We start from the raw sequence: 23,702 nt of genomic DNA, 5'->3' as shown, positions 1-23,702 counted from the left end.
CAACTTGTTCAAACGTTTAAAATTGTTGACTGTAACTTCTAAAGCTACTAATAACAGGAAATAATTAATCTTGCCTGTTTTTTTAGGGAATCATTCTCATCCATCACAGACTTAAATGATGACTTCAGTTTACTATTTTCCTCAGCCACTCCTCTCAAGGTTTCTTTCATTTGGTTCATTTCGGTATCAGGTTGCTATAGAAATATCAAATGTTAAAGCATGATTAACAAGAGCGTATTTTAGAAATATCAAATGTTAAAGCATGATTAACAAGAGCGTATTTTAGAAATAATTCTCAACTAAGTTCCATTTTCCTGTTAAAATAATAGGACAAACTTCCAAAGATCAAATTTGTAATTCTGCATGGTCCAATCTGCACATACAACCAGTAGTGAAGAAAGCAACATCCACACCACGTATTAAGAAGAAATAGAAAGAAAATGGGAGCCACGGCGTACAGCCTATGGATCTTATTTTTTTCCAGAAAATACCTAGATCTTCTCAATTGTACATTCCTCAGTTAAGTCACATGTGGGAAAGAACTGTGAATGAAAACAAATGTCAAAGCTTTTGTTTACACTTAGCTTTTCTTCTTAGCATCCATTTTAACCACAAACATGCCCAATTCTCTCTTTCTTGAATCTTTCAAATATTCTAACCATTCACTGCTGATAGTTAAGACGCTTTAGTTCACCTGTACTTAAACACCTGTCCTGCAATGTCCAGGAATGTATCCAATACTTGTTACATTTCATTGAATTGGAAAAAAAAAAAACCCTTGTGAAACTCAACATAGTTATCTTTTAATATAATATTTTATAACAATTTAATAATATAATTTAATACCAGGACATACCATTAAATTATAAGCAAAAACAGACAAAAAACAGCAACAAAGGAAAACTGAAATGACAATTACTTGTAACAGTCAAAAACCTGTACGTCTTGAAAAAGAAACCAAGGAATGTGTCTTTTCTCCCCCTCACTGGAAATTTGTAATATAATTAAATATATGCCAGCAGATTCCGAAAAAAAAACACAACACTGAGGCTTTGAAGCTGAGTATAAAACAAATGTTTTCAGAAAATAACGTTCCTTTTCTCAGAAACTGTGAGAAACTTCTATGTGAAAATAGCGCTTTGTTCAGAAGTGCTGTCTTTTGCACTAACAATTCAGCCATCCACTACATTTTCTTAAGCCTCGCTCTCAGACTGTTATCATGCTGCAAAAAGGACTTTAGTGGTAAATATAGAAACGATCTCATCGACAAACAAAAATGCTACAGATAGGCTCCAAGCGGACTGCTCAACTACTTCCATTGAAAAGGCCGAACCTTTAGAGTTAACCAAGCCTAGGAAAGGCTTGCTCAGCTTGGGATGGAGCAGGAGCAAGGTGGCTTGAAACTGACCATAAACTTTCAAAACAGTCAGGGACAGCAGAATTACAAGTGAAAGGTTTTGCGAGAAAAAATTTGAGTTAAGATTCTCAATTTCTCCAAACTACGTTACACAATGCTTTATAAGGCTTGCATATTCGGGGTTTGACAATAATTTCACAGTGCTTCAGGGATTTGGCAATAATTTCACAGGCCACTGGGTTGCTGTAGGTGGTGCCAGGATGTCTAAACCATCCAATTCCATTATTAAATCGGGTACCATCCATATCATAATCAACTGTATCACTTCATTCCTGCCAAATGTTTGTCTAGTCTGTTCTGAAGACCTGCAAATACTGGAAGCACCAGTCTTACTGATCTCTCTGACCCAGTGGTTGACTGCTTTTGTTTTAATCTAGTTTTTCCTCATACTTACCCTGCCACTACTTCTATCACAGACATGGAAAAAAAAAAGATTAGTTTCTTTCTCTTTGTGGCAGCCTTTTATGTAGCCAAAGATTGGCATGTTCACGTGTCCCTGCATTTGTTCATCACCCTGTACGTGTACACATGATATTTCTGTTCAAATGCAATACTGCACACTCTTGCCTCTGAAGCATTGCGCTTTTCTCAGACCTACTACCTCTTCAATTTGTCAAGATCAATTTTAATCCTAACCTTCTTTTTCAGCATGCTTGAAATTCTCCCTCGCTTGCTATTCGCTTCAAGTTTAACAAGCGTGCTCTTTCTCACCATCACACTTCTCACTGAAAACACCCAATACTGGACCCAAAAGAGACTATTCCAGAATCTACTATGTACATTCCTTCAGCTGTGAAACACTGTCTCACTACACCTTACCACCAACCTTATTTCAGCTGTCATACTTTTCTAATATGATTATGAAAACGCCACGTAAAACTGTACCAGAAACAATACAGCAAAGTCTAGACATACATATAACTAGTACTCCTCTACTAGCCATGCCTGTTACCTTGTCCTAATGGAAATCACACTGATTTGACAATTTAGGATTAACACAAGCTCGTTGCCATTTACTGCAGTGTTTTTGGCATGGCACTTCGCATGGTTTGTTCATAGCTTGCCAGGACATATATTTATTTATTTAGCTGAGAACCAACATTAAGTTGATGGCTGTGTAACTCTTTCCCATTTGAAAAGAACGGCATCAGATTTTTCTAGTTGACTCCACTTGACCTCCACAAGTTTTTACAGATAACCACTAACTGCTCCTGGCTTTTCAACACTTCTCTAACCTGTGTGACACTTTTAAAGCCACTTGTGTTTTTTCTAAAGACATCTTTAAAATCACTTTTACGGATTTGAACCATCTATCTTAACACATTCCTTCCCTATTGAAAGTTGAGGTCCTGCTCCCCTGACACCTTTCTCCCTTTTTTTCCTGTATCTACATACTCCCTCAATGGCTTGTGCATCCTCCCTCAATGGCTTAATGATCTGTGCATGTGGAAATCCTCATTTTGATACATGTGATACACTCCTTTGCTTTATTTCATACAATCTACTTATGCTAAATTTTAACTGTGTAAGTAGCACCGTTAGAAGAATAAAGACTTCATGACATTGTCATTCTGTCCCTCTACTACAACTGTACAGAAAAACTCTGTGAAAGGTATCCAGAGGTTCCTGAAGACAGGCTGCACAAACAGCTCTTTAAAACCTTCACAGGTCTTCTTGTATCTACCTTCAGACAACTGTTCTTCTCTTCACTCAGAATTATAACTACTGATGCTGCTCATATATCACTTGCGACTAAAGTACGCTAAAACCTACGTACACAGAGAAATATGTTGGCTATATAGAGACAGTACAGTTTTAAGGCATCTGATATAGATCAAGTAGAATGGCGTGAATATCTCTCTTTCTCATTTCAGTTTAGCCTCTAGCGGGAGAAAGTCATTACCAGTCGGGAAATGTTGGCAGAGTGCTAGCAGAGGACTTGCTACTGACTGGAATAACATGGAGACAGAAAGTATTTCATTAAGTGATGCAAGAAGGTATTTTAAGGAAAACAAGGTGATCCTTTTGGAACTATATATGAACACTGCATTTATTCTTTCCCACATTAAAGACCATTTCCCCAAAGTATAACAGCAGTACAATCATCTCTGGCTTATAAAATTAAAATTTGTTATCTGACTTCTCTAACTACATTTCAGCTGGTTTTATTCATAAAGGACAGTGTTGTACTGTAGCAGTAACCAGAATAAGTTTAAGATTTGCTCTGACACAGCAGAAGAAAACAGTTACAGTGCAGGCAGAATATAATATTAATTCATAGTTGAGAGATAACATGAGAGGAAGAAGAAAACAGCTAAATAAGCAAAAAACATATACATACACAATATAAAATTCAAAAGACATTTTTAGCAACATACTCTATTCTTTCAGTTGACTATCTGTGTCTCCCAATATAGTGTCTACCTATTCCTACTGTAATTAACTCACTAAAAAAATCAATAAAAATTATTTTATTTTTCTAATTTCTAGCATTTTCTAATTTCTAGCAGATACATAACGTTCTACTGCCTAAAGTCTTTCAAACAGATCTTTCACCTTGCCCAGTCCTTACCTTATCACTTTCTGATGCTCCTGTCTCATTTTTCTCCTTACGACGTTTACGTGAGCGCAACCCTTCTCCCGAATCATTGGACTTCTGTGTCATTACCAATGCATGCTTCTGCTACAATAAAATGTAACAATGAATTATATTTCACTTGTTAACTATAAAGGAAGAAGGTACCTGGAAGAAGAAACCTTACCTGTAAATCATTTAACTGAGCTTGCATGCTTCTTGCTCGATCATCTAACTTCTTGTTCTGTTCGTTCGCGTCACTTAACTGAAAGAATCAAAAACCATTCAAATAGCTGTAGATTCAAAACTCACTTTTTGACTTAACCATCACATTGAAATCATTTGATGTGATTGCTAAATGATTAAAAATTCAATTTTTTTCTTCTCAGCACGGACAGTGATAGAAACAAAATCACTGTCCACTTCCTCAACAAATCACGGGATGGCCGAGGTGGGAAGGGACCTCTGGAGACCATCTGGTCCAACCATCTTGTTTAAACAGGGCCACCCAGAGCAGGCTGCCCAGGACCACGTCCAGGCAGCTTGTGAAGATCTTCAAGGACGGGGACTCCTCAACCTCTCCAGGCAACCTCTGCCTGGATAAATAAAATAGTCGTGGCTCTTTGTTGACTTGCGGCCCAACCTTTCCGCTTACAGGGGAAGAATAAGCACAATACCTCTTTAGGGATATAGGCACTACATATTTGATTACTTCTCATTAAGAAATGACACAAAAAATGGAGTGCATGTTTCAAGAATGGTCTAATGGCCTTGGAAATAAAGAGGGTGAAAGTTTTCTTCTCGCAAGAATGACACTGTCACTGACCATGCTCTGTGAGAAAAGAATACGAGGCAAACTATAACCTCCATTTAAATATAAGTAACGTACTCTATGGATACAACAAACATCCCGATCATCATGCAAGTCCTCTGTGAATACTTCAGTTTGCACAAAAGAGAAGGACAAAGATTTTACTGAGACTAGGAAGCAGATGATTTTCATCAGACTCAAGAGCATCAGAACTGCAATTCACTGAAGGAGCAATGGTCAAAAGAGTTTACGTAGCAATTTGCCTGTCAGCATTTAGGTCAGATTTAAGTCAAGTGAGAAGAAAACTTTAACTCTGTATTATTGTGAACCACTGTCTCAGCGTGTCCTTAAGAACAGAGAAAATATTCCTTTAATTAACACTTTCAAAAATAACTGAAGATACTGAGTAATCATGGAATTAGAAATACACATACTACTTTTTATTTAATAGAATCAGCAGAGCAATTCAGCACAGGGTGGCTTCCATTATAAAATACTTTCTCTCTATCCAATCTCAGTTTGCTTCAAAGGATATGGTTAGTCTTTCCTAAAATCACCTGTTGCTACAGGGTCAGAGGACTAACTCTAATTTCTTTAATACTGGAAAAGATCTGAGAGACTAAATTTCACGTGCTAGAAAATGAAGCAGAAAGTAATTACAACCATTCACACAATTCTTGTCTTACAGAAACAAAATCAGCAATTTTGCAAACAACTTGTTCAAACGTTTAAAATTGTTGACTGTAACTTCTAAAGCTACTAATAACAGGAAATAATTAATCTTGCCTGTTTTTTTAGGGAATCATTCTCATCCATCACAGACTTAAATGATGACTTCAGTTTACTATTTTCCTCAGCCACTCCTCTCAAGGTTTCTTTCATTCGGTTCATTTCTGCCATATATAGCTATAGAAATATCAAATGTTAAAGCATGATTAACAAGAGCGTATTTTAGAAATAATTCTCAACTAAGTTCCATTTTCCTGTTAAAATAACAGGACAAACTTCCAAAGATCAAATTTGTAATTCTGCATGGTCCAATCTGCACATACAACCAGTAGTGAAGAAAGCAACATCCACACCACGTATTAAGAAGAAATAGAAAGAAAATGGGAGCCACGGCGTACAGCCTATGGATCTTATTTTTTTCCAGAAAATACCTAGATCTTCTCAATTGTACATTCCTCAGTTAAGTCACATGTGGGAAAGAACTGTGAATGAAAACAAATGTCAAAGCTTTTGTTTACACTTAGCTTTTCTTCTTAGCATCCATTTTAACCACAAACATGCCCAATTCTCTCTTTCTTGAATCTTTCAAATATTCTAACCATTCACTGCTGATAGTTAAGACGCTTTAGTTCACCTGTACTTAAACACCTGTCCTGCAATGTCCAGGAATGTATCCAATACTTGTTACATTTCATTGAATTGGAAAAAAAAAAAAACCTTGTGAAACTCAACATAGTTATCTTTTAATATAATATTTTATAACATAATTTAATAATATAATTTAATACCAGGACATACCATTAAATTATAAGCAAAAACAGACAAAAAACAGCAACAAAGGAAAACTGAAATGACAATTACTTGTAACAGTCAAAAACCTGTACGTCTTGAAAAAGAAACCAAGGAATGTGTCTTTTCTCCCCCTCACTGGAAATTTGTAATATAATTAAATATATGCCAGCAGATTCTGAAAAAAAAACAACACTGAGGCTTTGAAGCTGAGTATAAAACAAATGTTTTCAGAAAATAACGTTCCTTTTCTCAGAAACTGTGAGAATCTTCTATGTGAAAATAGCGCCTTGTTCAGAAGTGCTGTCTTTTGCACTAACAATTCAGCCATCCACTACATTTTCTTAAGCCTTGCTCTCAGACTGTTATCATGCTGCAAAAAGGACTTTAGTGGTAAATATAGAAACGATCTCATCGACAAACAAAAATGCTACAGATAGGCTCCAAGCGGACTGCTCAACTACTTCCATTGAAAAGGCCGAACCTTTAGAGTTAACCAAACCTAGGAAAGGCTTGCTCAGCTTGGGATGGAGCAGGAGCAAGGTGACTTGAAACTGACCATAAACTTTCAAAACAGTCAGGGACAGCAGAATTACAAGTGAAAGGTTTTGCGAGAAAAAATTTGAATTAAGATTCTCAATTTCTCCAAACAACATTACACAATGCTTTATAAGGCTTGCATAACTATAACGGAAGAAGGTACCTGTAAGGAGAAACCTTACCTTTAAATTATCTAACTGCGCTTGCATGCTTCTTGCTCCACCATCTAACTTCTTGTTCTGTTCGTTCGCGTCACTTAACTGAAAGAATCAAAAACCATTCAAATAGCTGTAGATTCAAAACTCACTTTTTGACTTAACCATCACATTGAAATCATTTGATGTGATTGCTAAAAGTTCAATTTTTTTCTTCTCAGCATGGACAGTGATAGAAACAAAATCACTGTCCACTTCCTCAACAAATCACGGGACGGCCGAGGTGGGAAGGGACCTCTGGAGACCATCTGGTCCAACCATCTTGTTTAAACGGGGCCACCCAGAGCAGGCTGCCCAGGACCACGTCCAGGCAGCTTGTGAAGATCTTCAAGGACGGGGACTCCTCAACCTCTCCAGGCAACCTCTGCCTGGATAAATAAAATAGTCGTGGCTCTTTGTTGACTTGCGGCCCAACCTTTCCGCTTACAGGGGAAGAATAAGCACAATACCTCTTTAGGGATATAGGCACTACGTATTTGATTACTTCTCATAAAGAAATGACACAAAAAATGGAGTGCATGTTTCAAGAATGGTCTAATGGCCTTGGAAATAGAGAGGGTGAAAGTTTTCTTCTCGCAAGAATGACACTGTTACTGACCATGCTCTTTGAGAAAAGATTACGAGGCAAACTATAACCTCCATTTAAATATAAGTAACGTACTCTATGGATACAACAAACATCCCGATCATCATGTAAGTCCTCTGTGAATACTTCAGTTTGCACAAAAGAGAAGGACAAAGATTTTACTGAGACTAGGAAGCAGATGATTTTCATCAGACTCAAGAGCATCAGAACTGCAATTCACTGAAGGAGCAATGGTCAAAAGAGTTTACGTAGCAATTTGCCTGTCAGCATTTAGGTCAGATTTAAGTCAAGTGAGAAGAAAACTTTAACTCTGTATTATTGTGAACCACTGTCTCAGCGTGTCTTTAAGAACAGAGAAAATATTCCTTTAATTAACACTTTCAAAAATAACTGAAGATACTGAGTAATCATGGAATTAGAAATACACACGCTACTTTTTATTTAATAGAATCAGCAGAGCAATTCAGCACAGGGTGGCTTCCATTATAAAATACTTTCTCTCTATCCAATCTCAGTTTGCTTCAGAGGATATGGTTAGTCTTTCCTAAAATCACCTGTTGCTACAGGGTCAGAGGACTAACTCTAATTTCTTTAATACTGGAAAAGATCTGAGAGACTAAATTTCACGTGCTAGAAAATGAAGCAGAAAGTAATTACAACCATTCACACAATTCTTGTCTTACAGAAACAAAATCAGCAATTTTGCAAACAACTTGTTCAAACGTTTAAAATTGTTGACTGTAACTTCTAAAGCTACTAATAACAGGAAATAATTAATCTTGCCTGTTTTTTTAGGGAATCATTCTCCACCATCACAAAGGTAAATGATGACTTCAGTCTACTATTTTCCTGAGCCACTCCTCTCAAGGCGTCTCTCATTCGGTTCATTTCTGTCCTATAAAGCTATAGAAATATCAAATGTTAAAGCATGATTAACAAGAGTGTATTTTAGAAATAATTCTCAGCTAAGTTCCATTTTACTGTTAAAATAATAGGACAAACTTCCAATGATCAAATTTGTAATTCTGCATGGTCCAATCTGCACATACAACCAGTAGTGAAGAAAGCAACATCCACACCACGTATTAAGAAGAAATAGAAAGAAAATGGGAGCCACGGCTTACAGCCTATGGATCTTATTTTTTTCCAGAAAATACCTAGATCTTCTCAATTGTACATTCCTCAGTTAAGTCACATGTGGGAAAGAACTGTGAATGAAAACAAATGTCAAAGCTTTTGTTTACACTTAGCTTTTCTTCTTAGCATCCATTTTAACCACAAACATGCCCAATTCTCTCTTTCTTGAATCTTTCAAATATTCTAACCATTCACTGCTGATAGTTAAGACGCTTTAGTTCACCTGTACTTAAACACCTGTCCTGCAATGTCCAGGAATGTATCCAATACTTGTTACATTTCATTGAATTGGAAAAAAAAAAAAACCTTGTGAAACTCAACATAGTTATCTTTTAATATAATATTTTATAACATAATTTAATAATATAATTTAATACCAGGACATACCATTAAATTATAAGCAAAAACAGACAAAAAACAGCAACAAAGGAAAACTGAAATGACAATTACTTGTAACAGTCAAAAACCTGTACGTCTTGAAAAAGAAACCAAGGAATGTGTCTTTTCTCCCCCTCACTGGAAATTTGTAATATAATTAAATATATGCCAGCAGATTCTGAAAAAAAAACAACACTGAGGCTTTGAAGCTGAGTATAAAACAAATGTTTTCAGAAAATAACGTTCCTTTTCTCAGAAACTGTGAGAAACTTCTATGTGAAAATAGCGCTTTGTTCAGAAGTGCTGTCTTTTGCACTAACAATTCAGCCATCCACTACATTTTCTTAAGCCTCGCTCTCAGACTGTTATCATGCTGCAAAAAGGACTTTAGTGGTAAATATAGAAACGATCTCATCGACAAACAAAAATGCTACAGATAGGCTCCAAGCGGACTGCTCAACTACTTCCATTGAAAAGGCCGAACCTTTAGAGTTAACCAAGCCTAGGAAAGGCTTGCTCAGCTTGGGATGGAGCAGGAGCAAGGTGGCTTGAAACTGACCATAAACTTTCAAAACAGTCAGGGACAGCAGAATTACAAGTGAAAGGTTTTGCGAGAAAAAATTTGAATTAAGATTCTCAATTTCTCCAAACTACGTTACACAATGCTTTATAAGGCTTGCATATTCGGGGTTTGACAATAATTTCACAGTGCTTCAGGGATTTGGCAATAATTTCACAGGCCACTGGGTTGCTGTAGGTGGTGCCAGGATGTCTAAACCATCCAATTCCATTATTAAATCGGGTACCATCCATATCATAATCAACTGTATCACTTCATTCCTGCCAAATGTTTGTCTAGTCTGTTCTGAAGACCTGCAAAACTGGAAGCACCAGTCTTACTGACCTCTCTGACCCAGTGGTTGACTGCTTTTGTTTTAATCTAGTTTTTCCTCATACTTACCCTGCCACTACTTCTATCACAGACATGGAAAAAAAAAAGATTAGTTTCTTTCTCTTTGTGGCAGCCTTTTATGTAGCCAAAGATTGGCATGTTCACATGTCCCTGCATTTGTTCATCACCCTGTACGTGTACACATGATATTTCTGTTCAAATGCAATACTGCACACTCTTGCCTCTGAAGCATTGCGCTTTTCTCAGACCTACTACCTCTTCAATTTGTCAAGATCAATTTTAATCCTAACCTTCTTTTTCAGCATGCTTGAAATTCTCCCTCGCTTGCTATTCGCTTCAAGTTTAACAAGCGTGCTCTTTCTCACCATCAGACTTCTCACTGAAAACACCCAATACTGGACCCAAAAGAGACTATTCCAGAATCTACTATGTACATTCCTTCAGCTGTGAAACACTGTCTCACTACACCTTACCACCAACCTTATTTCAGCTGTCATACTTTTCTAATATGATTATGAAAACGCCACGTAAAACTGTACCAGAAACAATACAGCAAAGTCTAGACATACATATAACTAGTACTCCTCTACTAGCCATGCCTGTTACCTTGTCCTAATGGAAATCACACTGATTTGACAATTTAGGATTAACACAAGCTCGTTGCCATTTACTGCAGTGTTTTTGGCATGGCACTTCGCATGGTTTGTTCATAGCTTGCCAGGACATATATTTATTTATTTAGCTGAGAACCAACATTAAGTTGATGGCTGTGTAACTCTTTCCCATTTGAAAAGAACGGCATCAGATTTTTCTAGTTGACTCCACTTGACCTCCACAAGTTTTTACAGATAACCACTAACTGCTCCTGGCTTTTCAACACTTCTCTAACCTGTGTGACACTTTTAAAGCCACTTGTGTTTTTTCTAAAGACATCTTTAAAATCACTTTTATGGATTTGAACCATCTATCTTAACACATTCCTTCCCTATTGAAAGTTGAGGTCCTGCTCCCCTGACACCTTTCTCCCTTTTTTTCCTGTATCTACATACTCCCTCAATGGCTTGTGCATCCTCCCTCAATGGCTTAATGATCTGTGCATGTGGAAATCCTCATTTTGATACATGTGATACACTCCTTTGCTTTATTTCATACAATCTACTTATGCTAAATTTTAACTGTGTAAGTAGCACCGTTAGAAGAATAAAGACTTCATGACATTGTCATTCTGTCCCTCTACTACAACTGTACAGAAAAACTCTGTGAAAGGTATCCAGAGGTTCCTGAAGACAGGCTGCACAAACAGCTCTTTAAAACCTTCACAGGTCTTCTTGTATCTACCTTCAGACAACTGTTCTTCTCTTCACTCAGAATTATAACTACTGATGCTGCTCATATATCACTTGCGACTAAAGTACGCTAAAACCTACGTACACAGAGAAATATGTTGGCTATATAGAGACAGTACAGTTTTAAGGCATCTGATATAGATCAAGTAGAATGGCGTGAATATCTCTCTTTCTCATTTCAGTTTAGCCTCTAGCGGGAGAAAGTCATTACCAGTCGGGAAATGTTGGCAGAGTGCTAGCAGAGGACTTGCTACTGACTGGAATAACATGGAGACAGAAAGTATTTCATTAAGTGATGCAAGAAGGTATTTTAAGGAAAACAAGGTGATCCTTTTGGAACTATATATGAACACTGCATTTATTCTTTCCCACATTAAAGACCATTTCCCCAAAGTATAACAGCAGTACAATCATCTCTGGCTTATCAAATTAAAATTTGTTATCTGACTTCTCTAACTACATTTCAGCTGGTTTTATTCATAAAGGACAGTGTTGTACTGTAGCAGTAACCAGAATAAGTTTAAGATTTGCTCTGACACAGCAGAAGAAAACAGTTACAGTGCAGGCAGAATATAATTTTAATTCATAGTTGAGAGATAACATGAGAGGAAGAAGAAAACAGCTAAATAAGCAAAAAACATACATACACAATATAAAATTCAAAAGACATTTTTAGCAACATACTTTATTCTTTCAGTTGACTATCTGTTTCTCCCAATATAGTGTCTACCTATTCCTACTGTAATTAACTCACTAAAAAAAACAATAAAAATTTTATTTTTCTAATTTCTAGCATTTTCTAATTTCTAGCAGATACATAACGTTCTACTGCCTAAAGTCTTTCAAACAGATCTTTCACCTTGCCCAATCCTTACCTTAGCACTTTTTGATATTGCTGTCTGTTTTTCCTCGTTACGACGTTTACGTTGGGACACCACTCCTCCTGAATCATTGGACATCTGTGCCATTACCAATGCATGCTTCTGCTACAATAAAATGTAACAATGAATTATATTTCACTTGTTAACTATAAAGGAAGAAGGTACCTGGAAGAAGAAACCTTACCTGTAAATCATTTAACTGAGCTTGCATGCTTCTTGCATGATCTTCTAACTTCTTGTTGTATTCGTACATGCCTCTTAACTGAAAGAATCAAAAACCATTCAAATAGCTGTAGATTCAAAACTCACTTTTTGACTTAACCATCACATTGAAATCATTTGATGTGATTGCTAAATGATTAAAAGTTCAATTTTTTTCTTCTCAGCACGGACAGTGATAGAAACAAAATCACTGTCCACTTCCTCAACAAATCACGGGATGGCCGAGGTGGGAAGGGACCTCTGGAGACCATCTGGTCCAACCATCTTGTTTAAACGGGGCCACCCAGAGCAGGCTGCCCAGGACCACGTCCAGGCAGCTTGTGAAGATCTTCAAGGACGGGGACTCCTCAACCTCTCCAGGCAACCTCTGCCTGGATAAATAAAATAGTCGTGGCTCTTTGTTGACTTGCGGCCCAACCTTTCCGCTTACAGGGGAAGAATAAGCACAATACCTCTTTAGGGATATAGGCACTACGTATTTGATTACTTCTCATTAAGAAATGACACAAAAATGGAGTGCATGTTTCAAGAATGGTCTAATGGCCTTGGAAATAGAGAGGGTGAAAGTTTTCTTCTCGCAAGAATGACACTGTCACTGACCATGCTCTGTGAGAAAAGAATACGAGGCAAACTATAACCTCCATTTAAATATAAGTAACGTACTCTATGGATACAACAAACATCCCGATCATCATGTAAGTCCTCTGTGAATACTTCAGTTTGCACAAAAGAGAAGGACAAAGATTTTACTGAGACTAGGAAGCAGATGATTTTCATCAGACTCAAGAGCATCAGAACTGCAATTCACTGAAGGAGCAATGGTCAAAAGAGTTTACGTAGCAATTTGCCTGTCAGCATTTAGGTCAGATTTAAGTCAAGTGAGAAGAAAACTTTAACTCTGTATTATTGTGAACCACTGTCTCAGCGTGTCTTTAAGAACAGAGAAAATATTCCTTTAATTAACACTTTCAAAAATAACTGAAGATACTGAGTAATCATGGAATTAGACATACACACGCTACTTTTTATTTAATAGAATCAGCAGAGCAATTCAGCACAGGGTGGCTTCCATTATAAAATACTTTCTCTCTATCCAATCTCAGTTTGCTTCAGAGGATATGGTTAGTCTTTCCTAAAATCACCTGTTGCTACAGGGTCAGAGGACTAACTCTAATTTCTTTAATACTGGAAAAGATCTGAGAGACTAAATTTCACGTGCTAGAAAATGAAGCAGAAAGTAATTACAACCATTCACACAATTCTTGTCTTACAGAAACAAAATCAGCAATTTTGCAAACAACTTGTTCAAACGTTTAAAATTGTTGACTGTAACTTCTAAAGCTACTAATAACAGGAAATAATTAATCTTGCCTGATTTTTTAGGAAATCATTCTCCACCATCACACAGGTAAATGATGACTTCAGTCTACTATTTTCCTGAGCCACTCCTCTCAAGGCGTCTCTCATTCGGTTCATTTCTGTCCTATAAAGCTATAGAAATATCAAATGTTAAAGCATGATTAACAAGAGCGTATTTTAGAAATAATTCTCAGCTAAGTTCCATTTTACTGTTAAAATAATAGGACAAACTTCCAATGATCAAATTTGTAATTCTGCATGGTCCAATCTGCACATACAACCAGTAGTGAAGAAAGCAACATCCACACCACGTATTAAGAAGAAATAGAAAGAAAACGGGAGCCACGGCGTACAGCCTATGGATCTTATTTTTTTCCAGAAAATACCTAGATCTTCTCAATTGTACATTCCCCAGTTAAGTCACATGTGGGAAAGAACTGTGAATGAAAACAAATGTCAAAGCTTTTGTTTACACTTAGCTTTTCTTCTTAGCATCCATTTTAACCACAAACATGCCCAATTCTCTCTTTCTTGAATCTTTCAAATATTCTAACCATTCACTGCTGATAGTTAAGACGCTTTAGTTCACCTGTACTTAAACACCTGTCCTGCAATGTCCAGGAATGTATCCAATACTTGTTACATTTCATTGAATTGGAAAAAAAAAACCCTTGTGAAACTCAACATAGTTATCTTTTAATATAATATTTTATATTATAATAATATAATTTAATACCAGGACATACCATTAAATTATAAGCAAAAACAGACAAAAAACAGCAACAAAGGAAAACTGAAATGACAATTACTTGTAACAGTCAAAAACCTGTGCGTCTTGAAAAAGAAACCAAGGAATGTGTCTTTTCTCCCCCTCACTGGAAATTTATAATATAATTAAATATATGCCAGCAGATTCTGAAAAAAAGCAACACTGAGGCTTTGAAGCTGAGTATAAAACAAATGTTTTCAGAAAATAACGTTCCTTTTCTCAGAAACTGTGAGAAACTTCTATGTGAAAATAGCGCTTTGTTCAGAAGTGCTGTCTTTTGCACTAACAATTCAGCCATCCACTACATTTTCTTAAGCCTCGCTCTCAGACTGTTATCATGCTGCAAAAAGGACTTTAGTGGTAAATATAGAAACGATCTCATCGACAAACAAAAATGCTACAGATAGGCTCCAAGCGGACTGCTCAACTACTTCCATTGAAAAGGCCGAACCTTTAGAGTTAACCAAGCCTAGGAAAGGCTTGCTCAGCTTGGGATGGAGCAGGAGCAAGGTGGCTTGAAACTGACCATAAACTTTCAAAACAGTCAGGGACAGCAGAATTACAAGTGAAAGGTTTTGCGAGAAAAAATTTGAATTAAGATTCTCAATTTCTCCAAACTACGTTACACAATGCTTTATAAGGCTTGCATATTCGGGGTTTGACAATAATTTCACAGTGCTTCAGGGATTTGGCAATAATTTCACAGGCCACTGGGTTGCTGTAGGTGGTGCCAGGATGTCTAAACCTTCCAATTCCATTATTAAATCGGGTACCATCCATATCATAATCAACTGTATCACTTCATTCCTGCCAAATGTTTGTCTAGTCTGTTCTGAAGACCTGCAAATACTGGAAGCACCAGTCTTACTGATCTCTCTGACCCAGTGGTTGACTGCTTTTGTTTTAATCTAGTTTTTCCTCATACTTACCCTGCCACTACTTCTATCACAGACATGGAAAAAAAAAAGATTACTTTCTTTCTCTTTGTGGCAGCCTTTTATGTAGCCAAAGATTGGCATGTTCACGTGTCCCTGCATTTGTTCATCACCCTGCATGTGTACAGATGATATTTCTGTTCAAATGCAATACTGCACACTCTTGCCTCTGAAGCATTGCGCTTTTCTCAGACCTACTACCTCTTCAATTTGTCAAGATCAATTTTAATCCTAACCTTCTTTTTCAGCATGCTTGAAATTCTCCCTCGCTTGCTATTCGCTTCAAGTTTAACAAGCGTGCTCTTTCTCACCATCACACTTCTCATTGAAAACACCCAATACTGGACCCAAAAGAGACTATTCCAGAATCTACTATGTACATTCCTTCAGCTGTGAAACACTGTCTCACTACACCTTACCACCAACCTTATTTCAGCTGTCATACTTTTCTAATATGATTATGAAAACGCCACGTAAAACTGTACCAGAAACAATACAGCAAAGTCTAGACATACATATAACTAGTACTCCTCTACTAGCCATGCCTGTTACCTTGTCCTAATGGAAATCACACTGATTTGACAATTTAGGATTAACACAAGCTCGTTGCCATTTACTGCAGTGTTTTTGGCATGGCACTTCGCATGGTTTGTTCATAGCTTGCCAGGACATATATTTATTTATTTAGCTGAGAACCAACATTAAGTTGATGGCTGTGTAACTCTTTCCCATTTGAAAAGAACGGCATCAGATTTTTCTAGTTGACTCCACTTGACCTCCACAAGTTTTTACAGATAACCACTAACTGCTCCTGGCTTTTCAACACTTCTCTAACCTGTGTGACACTTTTAAAGCCACTTGTGTTTTTTCTAAAGACATCTTTAAAATCACTTTTATGGATTTGAACCATCTATCTTAACACATTCCTTCCCTATTGAAAGTTGAGGTCCTGCTCCCCTGACACCTTTCTCCCTTTTTTTCCTGTATCTACATACTCCCTCAATGGCTTGTGCATCCTCCCTCAATGGCTTAATGATCTGTGCATGTGGAAATCCTCATTTTGATACATGTGATACACTCCTTTGCTTTATTTCATACAATCTACTTATGCTAAATTTTAACTGTGTAAGTAGCACCGTTAGAAGAATAAAGACTTCATGACATTGTCATTCTGTCCCTCTACTACAACTGTACAGAAAAACTCTGTGAAAGGTATCCAGAGGTTCCTGAAGACAGGCTGCACAAACAGCTCTTTAAAACCTTCACAGGTCTTCTTGTATCTACCTTCAGACAACTGTTCTTCTCTTCACTCAGAATTATAACTACTGATGCTGCTCATATATCACTTGCGACTAAAGTACGCTAAAACCTACGTACACAGAGAAATATGTTGGCTATATAGAGACAGTACAGTTTTAAGGCATCTGATATAGATCAAGTAGAATGGTGTGAATATCTCTCTTTCTCATTTCAGTTTAGCCTCTAGCGGGAGAAAGTCATTACCAGTCGGGAAATGTTGGCAGAGTGCTAGCAGAGGACTTGCTACTGACTGGAATAACATGGAGACAGAAAGTATTTCATTAAGTGATGCAAGAAGGTATTTTAAGGAAAACAAGGTGATCCTTTTGGAACTATATATGAACACTGCATTTATTCTTTCCCACATTAAAGACCATTTCCCCAAAGTATAACAGCAGTACAATCATCTCTGGCTTATCAAATTAAAATTTGTTATCTGACTTCTCTAACTACATTTCAGCTGGTTTTATTCATAAAAGACAGTGTTGTACTGTAGCAGTAACCAGAATAAGTTTAAGATTTGCTCTGACACAGCAGAAGAAAACAGTTACAGTGCAGGCAGAATATAATTTTAATTCATAGTTGAGAGATAACATGAGAGGAAGAAGAAAACAGCTAAATAAGCAAAAAACATATACATACACAATATAAAATTCAAAAGACATTTTTAGCAACATACTTTATTTTTTCAGTTGACTATCTGTGTCTCCCAATATAGTGTCTACCTATTCCTACTGTAATTAACTCACTAAAAAAAACAATAAAAATTTTATTTTTCTAATTTCTAGCATTTTCTAATTTCTAGCAGATACATAACGTTCTACTGCCTAAAGTCTTTCAAACAGATCTTTCACCTTGCCCAATTCTTACCTTAGCACTTTTTGATATTGCTGTCTCTTTTTCCTCGTTACCACGTTTACGTTGGTACACCACTCCTCCTGACACATTGGACATCTGTGCCATTACCAATGCATGCTTCTGCTACAATAAAATGTAACAATGAATTATATTTCACTTGTTAACTATAAAGGAAGAAGGTACCTGGAAGAAGAAACCTTACCTGTAAATCATTTAACTGAGCTTGCATGCTTCTTGCATGATCTTCTAACTTCTTGTTGTATTCGTACATGCCACTTAACTGAAAGAATCAAAAACCATTCAAATAGCTGTAGATTCAAAACTCACTTTTTGACTTAACCATCACATTGAAATCATTTGATGTGATTGCTAAAAGTTCAATTTTTTTCTTCTCAGCATGGACAGTGATAGAAACAAAATCACTGTCCACTTCCTCAACAAATCACGGGATGGCCGAGGTGGGAAGGGACCTCTGGAGACCATCTGGTCCAACCATCTTGTTTAAACGGGGCCACCCAGAGCAGGCTGCCCAGGACCACGTCCAGGCAGCTTGTGAAGATCTTCAAGGACGGGGACTCCTCAACCTCTCCAGGCAACCTCTGCCTGGATAAATAAAATAGTCGTGGCTCTTTGTTGACTTGCGGCCCAACCTTTCCGCTTACAGGGGAAGAATAAGCACAATACCTCTTTAGGGATATAGGCACTACGTATTTCATTACTTCTCATAAAGAAATGACACAAAAAATGGAGTGCATGTTTCAAGAATGGTCTAATGGCCTTGGAAATAGAGAGGGTGAAAGTTTTCTTCTCGCAAGAATGACACTGTCACAGACCATGCTCTGTGAGAAAAGAATACGAGGCAAACTATAACCTCCATTTAAATATAAGTAACGTACTCTATGGATACAACAAACATCCCGATCATCATGTAAGTCCTCTGTGAATACTTCAGTTTGCACAAAAGAGAAGGACAAAGATTTTACTGAGACTAGGAAGCAGATGATTTTCATCAGACTCAAGAGCATCAGAACTGCAATTCACTGAAGGAGCAATGGTCAAAAGAGTTTACGTAGCAATTTGCCTGTCAGCATTTAGGTCAGATTTAAGTCAAGTGAGAAGAAAACTTTAACTCTGTATTATTGTGAACCACTGTCTCAGCGTGTCTTTAAGAACAGAGAAAATATTCCTTTAATTAACACTTTCAAAAATAACTGAAGATACTAAGTAATCATGGAATTAGAAATACACATACTACTTTTTATTTAATAGAATCAGCAGAGCAATTCAGCACAGGGTAGCTTCCATTATAAAATACTTTCTCTCTATCCAATCTCAGTTTGCTTCAAAGGATATGGTTAGTCTTTCCTAAAATCACCTGTTGCTACAGGGTCAGGGGACTAACTCTAATTTCTTTAATACTGGAAAAGATCTGAGAGACTAAATTTCACGTGCTAGAAAATGAAGCAGAAAGTAATTACAACCATTCACACAATTCTTGTCTTACAGAAACAAAATCAGCAATTTTGCAAACAACTTGTTCAAACGTTTAAAATTGTTGACTGTAACTTCTAAAGCTACTAATAACAGGAAATAATTAATCTTGCCTGTTTTTTTAGGGAATCATTCTCATCCATCACAGACTTAAATGATGACTTCAGTTTACTATTTTCCTCAGCCACTCCTCTCAAGGTTTCTTTCATTCGGTTCATTTCGGTATCAGGTTGCTATAGAAATATCAAATGTTAAAGCATGATTAACAAGAGCGTATTTTAGAAATAATTCTCAACTAAGTTCCATTTTCCTGTTAAAATAACAGGACAAACTTCCAAAGATCAAATTTGTAATTCTGCATGGTCCAATCTGCACATACAACCAGTAGTGAAGAAAGCAACATCCACACCACGTATTAAGAAGAAATAGAAAGAAAATGGGAGCCACGGCGTACAGCCTATGGATCTTATTTTTTTCCAGAAAATACCTAGATCTTCTCAATTGTACATTCCTCAGTTAAGTCACATGTGGGAAAGAACTGTGAATGAAAACAAATGTCAAAGCTTTTGTTTACACTTAGCTTTTCTTCTTAGCATCCATTTTAACCACAAACATGCCCAATTCTCTCTTTCTTGAATCTTTCAAATATTCTAACCATTCACTGCTGATAGTTAAGACGCTTTAGTTCACCTGTACTTAAACACCTGTCCTGCAATGTCCAGGAATGTATCCAATACTTGTTACATTTCATTGAATTGGAAAAAAAAAAAACCTTGTGAAACTCAACATAGTTATCTTTTAATATAATATTTTATAACATAATTTAATAATATAATTTAATACCAGGACATACCATTAAATTATAAGCAAACAAAACAGCAACAAAGGAAAACTGAAATGACAATTACTTGTAACAGTCAAAAACCTGTACGTCTTGAAAAAGAAACCAAGGAATGTGTCTTTTCTCCCCCTCACTGGAAATTTGTAATATAATTAAATATATGCCAGCAGATTCTGAAAAAAAACAACACTGAGGCTTTGAAGTTGAGTATAAAACAAATGTTTTCAGAAAATAACGTTCCTTTTCTCAGAAACTGTGAGAAACTTCTATGTGAAAATAGCGCCTTGTTCAGAAGTGCTGTCTTTTGCACTAACAATTCAGCCATCCACTACATTTTCTTAAGCCTCGCTCTCAGACTGTTATCATGCTGCAAAAAGGACTTTAGTGGTAAATATAGAAACGATCTCATCGACAAACAAAAATGCTACAGATAGGCTCCAAGCGGACTGCTCAACTACTTCCATTGAAAAGGCCGAACCTTTAGAGTTAACCAAGCCTAGGAAAGGCTTGCTCAGCTTGGGATGGAGCAGGAGCAAGGTGGCTTGAAACTGACCATAAACTTTCAAAACAGTCAGGGACAGCAGAATTACAAGTGAAAGGTTTTGCGAGAAAAAATTTGAGTTAAGATTCTCAATTTCTCCAAACTACGTTACACAATGCTTTATAAGGCTTGCATATTCGGGGTTTGACAATAATTTCACAGTGCTTCAGGGATTTGGCAATAATTTCACAGGCCACTGGGTTGCTGTAGGTGGTGCCAGGATGTCTAAACCATCCAATTCCATTATTAAATCGGGTACCATCCATATCATAATCAACTGTATCACTTCATTCCTGCCAAATGTTTGTCTAGTCTGTTCTGAAGACCTGCAAATACTGGAAGCACCAGTCTTACTGACCTCTCTGACCCAGTGGTTGACTGCTTTTGTTTTAATCTAGTTTTTCCTCATACTTACCCTGCCACTACTTCTATCACAGACATGGAAAAAAAAAAGATTACTTTCTTTCTCTTTGTGGCAGCCTTTTATGTAGCCAAAGATTGGCATGTTCACGTGTCCCTGCATTTGTTCATCACCCTGCATGTGTACAGATGATATTTCTGTTCAAATGCAATACTGCACACTCTTGCCTCTGAAGCATTGCGCTTTTCTCAGACCTACTACCTCTTCAATTTGTCAAGATCAATTTTAATCCTAACCTTCTTTTTCAGCATGCTTGAAATTCTCCCTCGCTTGCTATTCGCTTCAAGTTTAACAAGCGTGCTCTTTCTCACCATCACACTTCTCACTGAAAACACCCAATACTGGACCCAAAAGAGACTATTCCAGAATCTACTATGTACATTCCTTCAGCTGTGAAACACTGTCTCACTACACCTTACCACCAACCTTATTTCAGCTGTCATACTTTTCTAATATGATTATGAAAACGCCACGTAAAACTGTACCAGAAACAATACAGCAAAGTCTAGACATACATATAACTAGTACTCCTCTACTAGCCATGCCTGTTACCTTGTCCTAATGGAAATCACACTGATTTGACAATTTAGGATTAACACAAGCTCGTTGCCATTTACTGCAGTGTTTTTGGCATGGCACTTCGCATGGTTTGTTCATAGCTTGCCAGGACATATATTTATTTATTTAGCTGAGAACCAACATTAAGTTGATGGCTGTGTAACTCTTTCCCATTTGAAAAGAACGGCATCAGATTTTTCTAGTTGACTCCACTTGACCTCCACAAGTTTTTACAGATAACCACTAACTGCTCCTGGCTTTTCAACACTTCTCTAACCTGTGTGACACTTTTAAAGCCACTTGTGTTTTTTCTAAAGACATCTTTAAAATCACTTTTATGGATTTGAACCATCTATCTTAACACATTCCTTCCCTATTGAAAGTTGAGGTCCTGCTCCCCTGACACCTTTCTCCCTTTTTTTCCTGTATCTACATACTCCCTCAATGGCTTGTGCATCCTCCCTCAATGGCTTAATGATCTGTGCATGTGGAAATCCTCATTTTGATACATGTGATACACTCCTTTGCTTTATTTCATACAATCTACTTATGCTAAATTTTAACTGTGTAAGTAGCACCGTTAGAAGAATAAAGACTTCATGACATTGTCATTCTGTCCCTCTACTACAACTGTACAGAAAAACTCTGTGAAAGGTATCCAGAGGTTCCTGAAGACAGGCTGCACAAACAGCTCTTTAAAACCTTCACAGGTCTTCTTGTATCTACCTTCAGACAACTGTTCTTCTCTTCACTCAGAATTATAACTACTGATGCTGCTCATATATCACTTGCGACTAAAGTACGCTAAAACCTACGTACACAGAGAAATATGTTGGCTATATAGAGACAGTACAGTTTTAAGGCATCTGATATAGATCAAGTAGAATGGTGTGAATATCTCTCTCTCTCATTTCAGTTTAGCCTCTAGCGGGAGAAAGTCATTACCAGTCGGGAAATGTTGGCAGAGTGCTAGCAGAGGACTTGCTACTGACTGGAATAACATGGAGACAGAAAGTATTTCATTAAGTGATGCAAGAAGGTATTTTAAGGAAAACAAGGTGATCCTTTTGGAACTATATATGAACACTGCATTTATTCTTTCCCACATTAAAGACCATTTCCCCAAAGTATAACAGCAGTACAATCATCTCTGGCTTATCAAATTAAAATTTGTTATCTGACTTCTCTAACTACATTTCAGCTGGTTTTATTCATAAAGGACAGTGTTGTACTGTAGCAGTAACCAGAATAAGTTTAAGATTTGCTCTGACACAGCGGAAGAAAACAGTTACAGTGCAGGCAGAATATAATTTTAATTCATAGTTGAGAGATAACATGAGAGGAAGAAGAAAACAGCTAAATAAGCAAAAAACATATACATACACAATATAAAATTCAAAAGACATTTTTAGCAACATACTTTATTCTTTCAGTTGACTGTTTCTCCCAATATAGTGTCTACCTATTCCTACTGTAATTAACTCACTAAAAAAAATCAATAAAAATTATTTTATTTTTCTAATTTCTAGCATTTTCTAATTTCTAGCAGATACATAACGTTCTACTGCCTAAAGTCTTTCAAACAGATCTTTCACCTTGCCCAGTCCTTACCTTATCACTTTTTGATGCTCCTGTCTCATTTTTCTCCATACCACGTTTACGTGAGCGCACCACTTGTCCTGAATCATTAGACTTCTGTGTCATTACCAATGCATGCTTCTGCTACAATAAAACGTAACAATGAATTATATTTCACTTGTTAACTATAAAGGAAGAAGGTACCTGGAAGAAGAAACCTTACCTTTGAATCATTTAACTGAGCTTGCATGCTTCTTGCTCGATCTTCTAACTTCTTGTTCTGTTCTTTCGCGTCACTTAACTGAAAGAATCAAAAACCATTCAAATAGCTGTAGATTCAAAACTCACTTTTTGACTTAACCATCACACTGAAATCATTTGATGTGATTGCTAAAAGTTCAATTTTTTTCTTCTCAGCATGGACAGTGATAGAAACAAAATCACTGTCCACTTCCTCAACAAATCACGGGATGGCCGAGGTGGGAAGGGACCTCTGGAGACCATCTGGTCCAA

General features: G+C 36.9%; 1 protein-coding gene and 2 long non-coding RNA genes across 7 annotated transcripts in view; all 3 read right to left on the bottom strand.

The window, feature by feature from the left end:
- The window catches only part of LOC136789696 (coiled-coil domain-containing protein 138-like), a 35,609-nt gene extending 17,573 nt beyond the window's left edge, over nucleotides 1-18,036 (bottom strand). For all 5 annotated transcript variants that reach the window (XR_010828612.1, XR_010828613.1, XM_066990477.1 and 2 more), the window contains exons 1-4: nucleotides 17,962-18,036; nucleotides 17,772-17,882; nucleotides 13,911-14,030; nucleotides 12,502-12,579 (exon numbers count right to left, since the gene is read on the bottom strand). Coding sequence is in view for 3 of the 5 variants with exons in the window: in XM_066990477.1 (XP_066846578.1) it covers nucleotides 12,502-12,579; nucleotides 13,911-14,030; nucleotides 17,772-17,882; nucleotides 17,962-18,030 (378 nt within the window). In the remaining 2 variants the exon portion in view is untranslated. The remainder of the gene's footprint in view (nucleotides 1-12,501; nucleotides 12,580-13,910; nucleotides 14,031-17,771; nucleotides 17,883-17,961) is intronic.
- LOC136789751 (uncharacterized) lies at nucleotides 69-4,254 on the bottom strand. The gene is made up of 3 exons (XR_010828677.1): nucleotides 4,180-4,254; nucleotides 3,990-4,100; nucleotides 69-194 (listed from the first exon to the last, which is right to left on the bottom strand). It is a non-coding gene; the product is annotated as an uncharacterized lncRNA (long non-coding RNA).
- A 1,322-nt stretch (nucleotides 18,037-19,358) lies between the features above and the next one.
- LOC136789711 (uncharacterized) lies at nucleotides 19,359-23,430 on the bottom strand. The gene is made up of 3 exons (XR_010828633.1): nucleotides 23,413-23,430; nucleotides 23,223-23,333; nucleotides 19,359-19,483 (listed from the first exon to the last, which is right to left on the bottom strand). It is a non-coding gene; the product is annotated as an uncharacterized lncRNA (long non-coding RNA).
- Between the last annotated feature and the right edge of the window lie 272 nt (nucleotides 23,431-23,702).

Source organism: Anser cygnoides, chromosome 1 (assembly GCF_040182565.1).
Source record: "Anser cygnoides isolate HZ-2024a breed goose chromosome 1, Taihu_goose_T2T_genome, whole genome shotgun sequence".
Lineage (NCBI taxonomy): Eukaryota > Metazoa > Chordata > Aves > Anseriformes > Anatidae > Anser > Anser cygnoides.
Note: the sequence above shows the minus strand (reverse complement) of the source record. Positions and strands in the feature narration are given on the sequence as shown.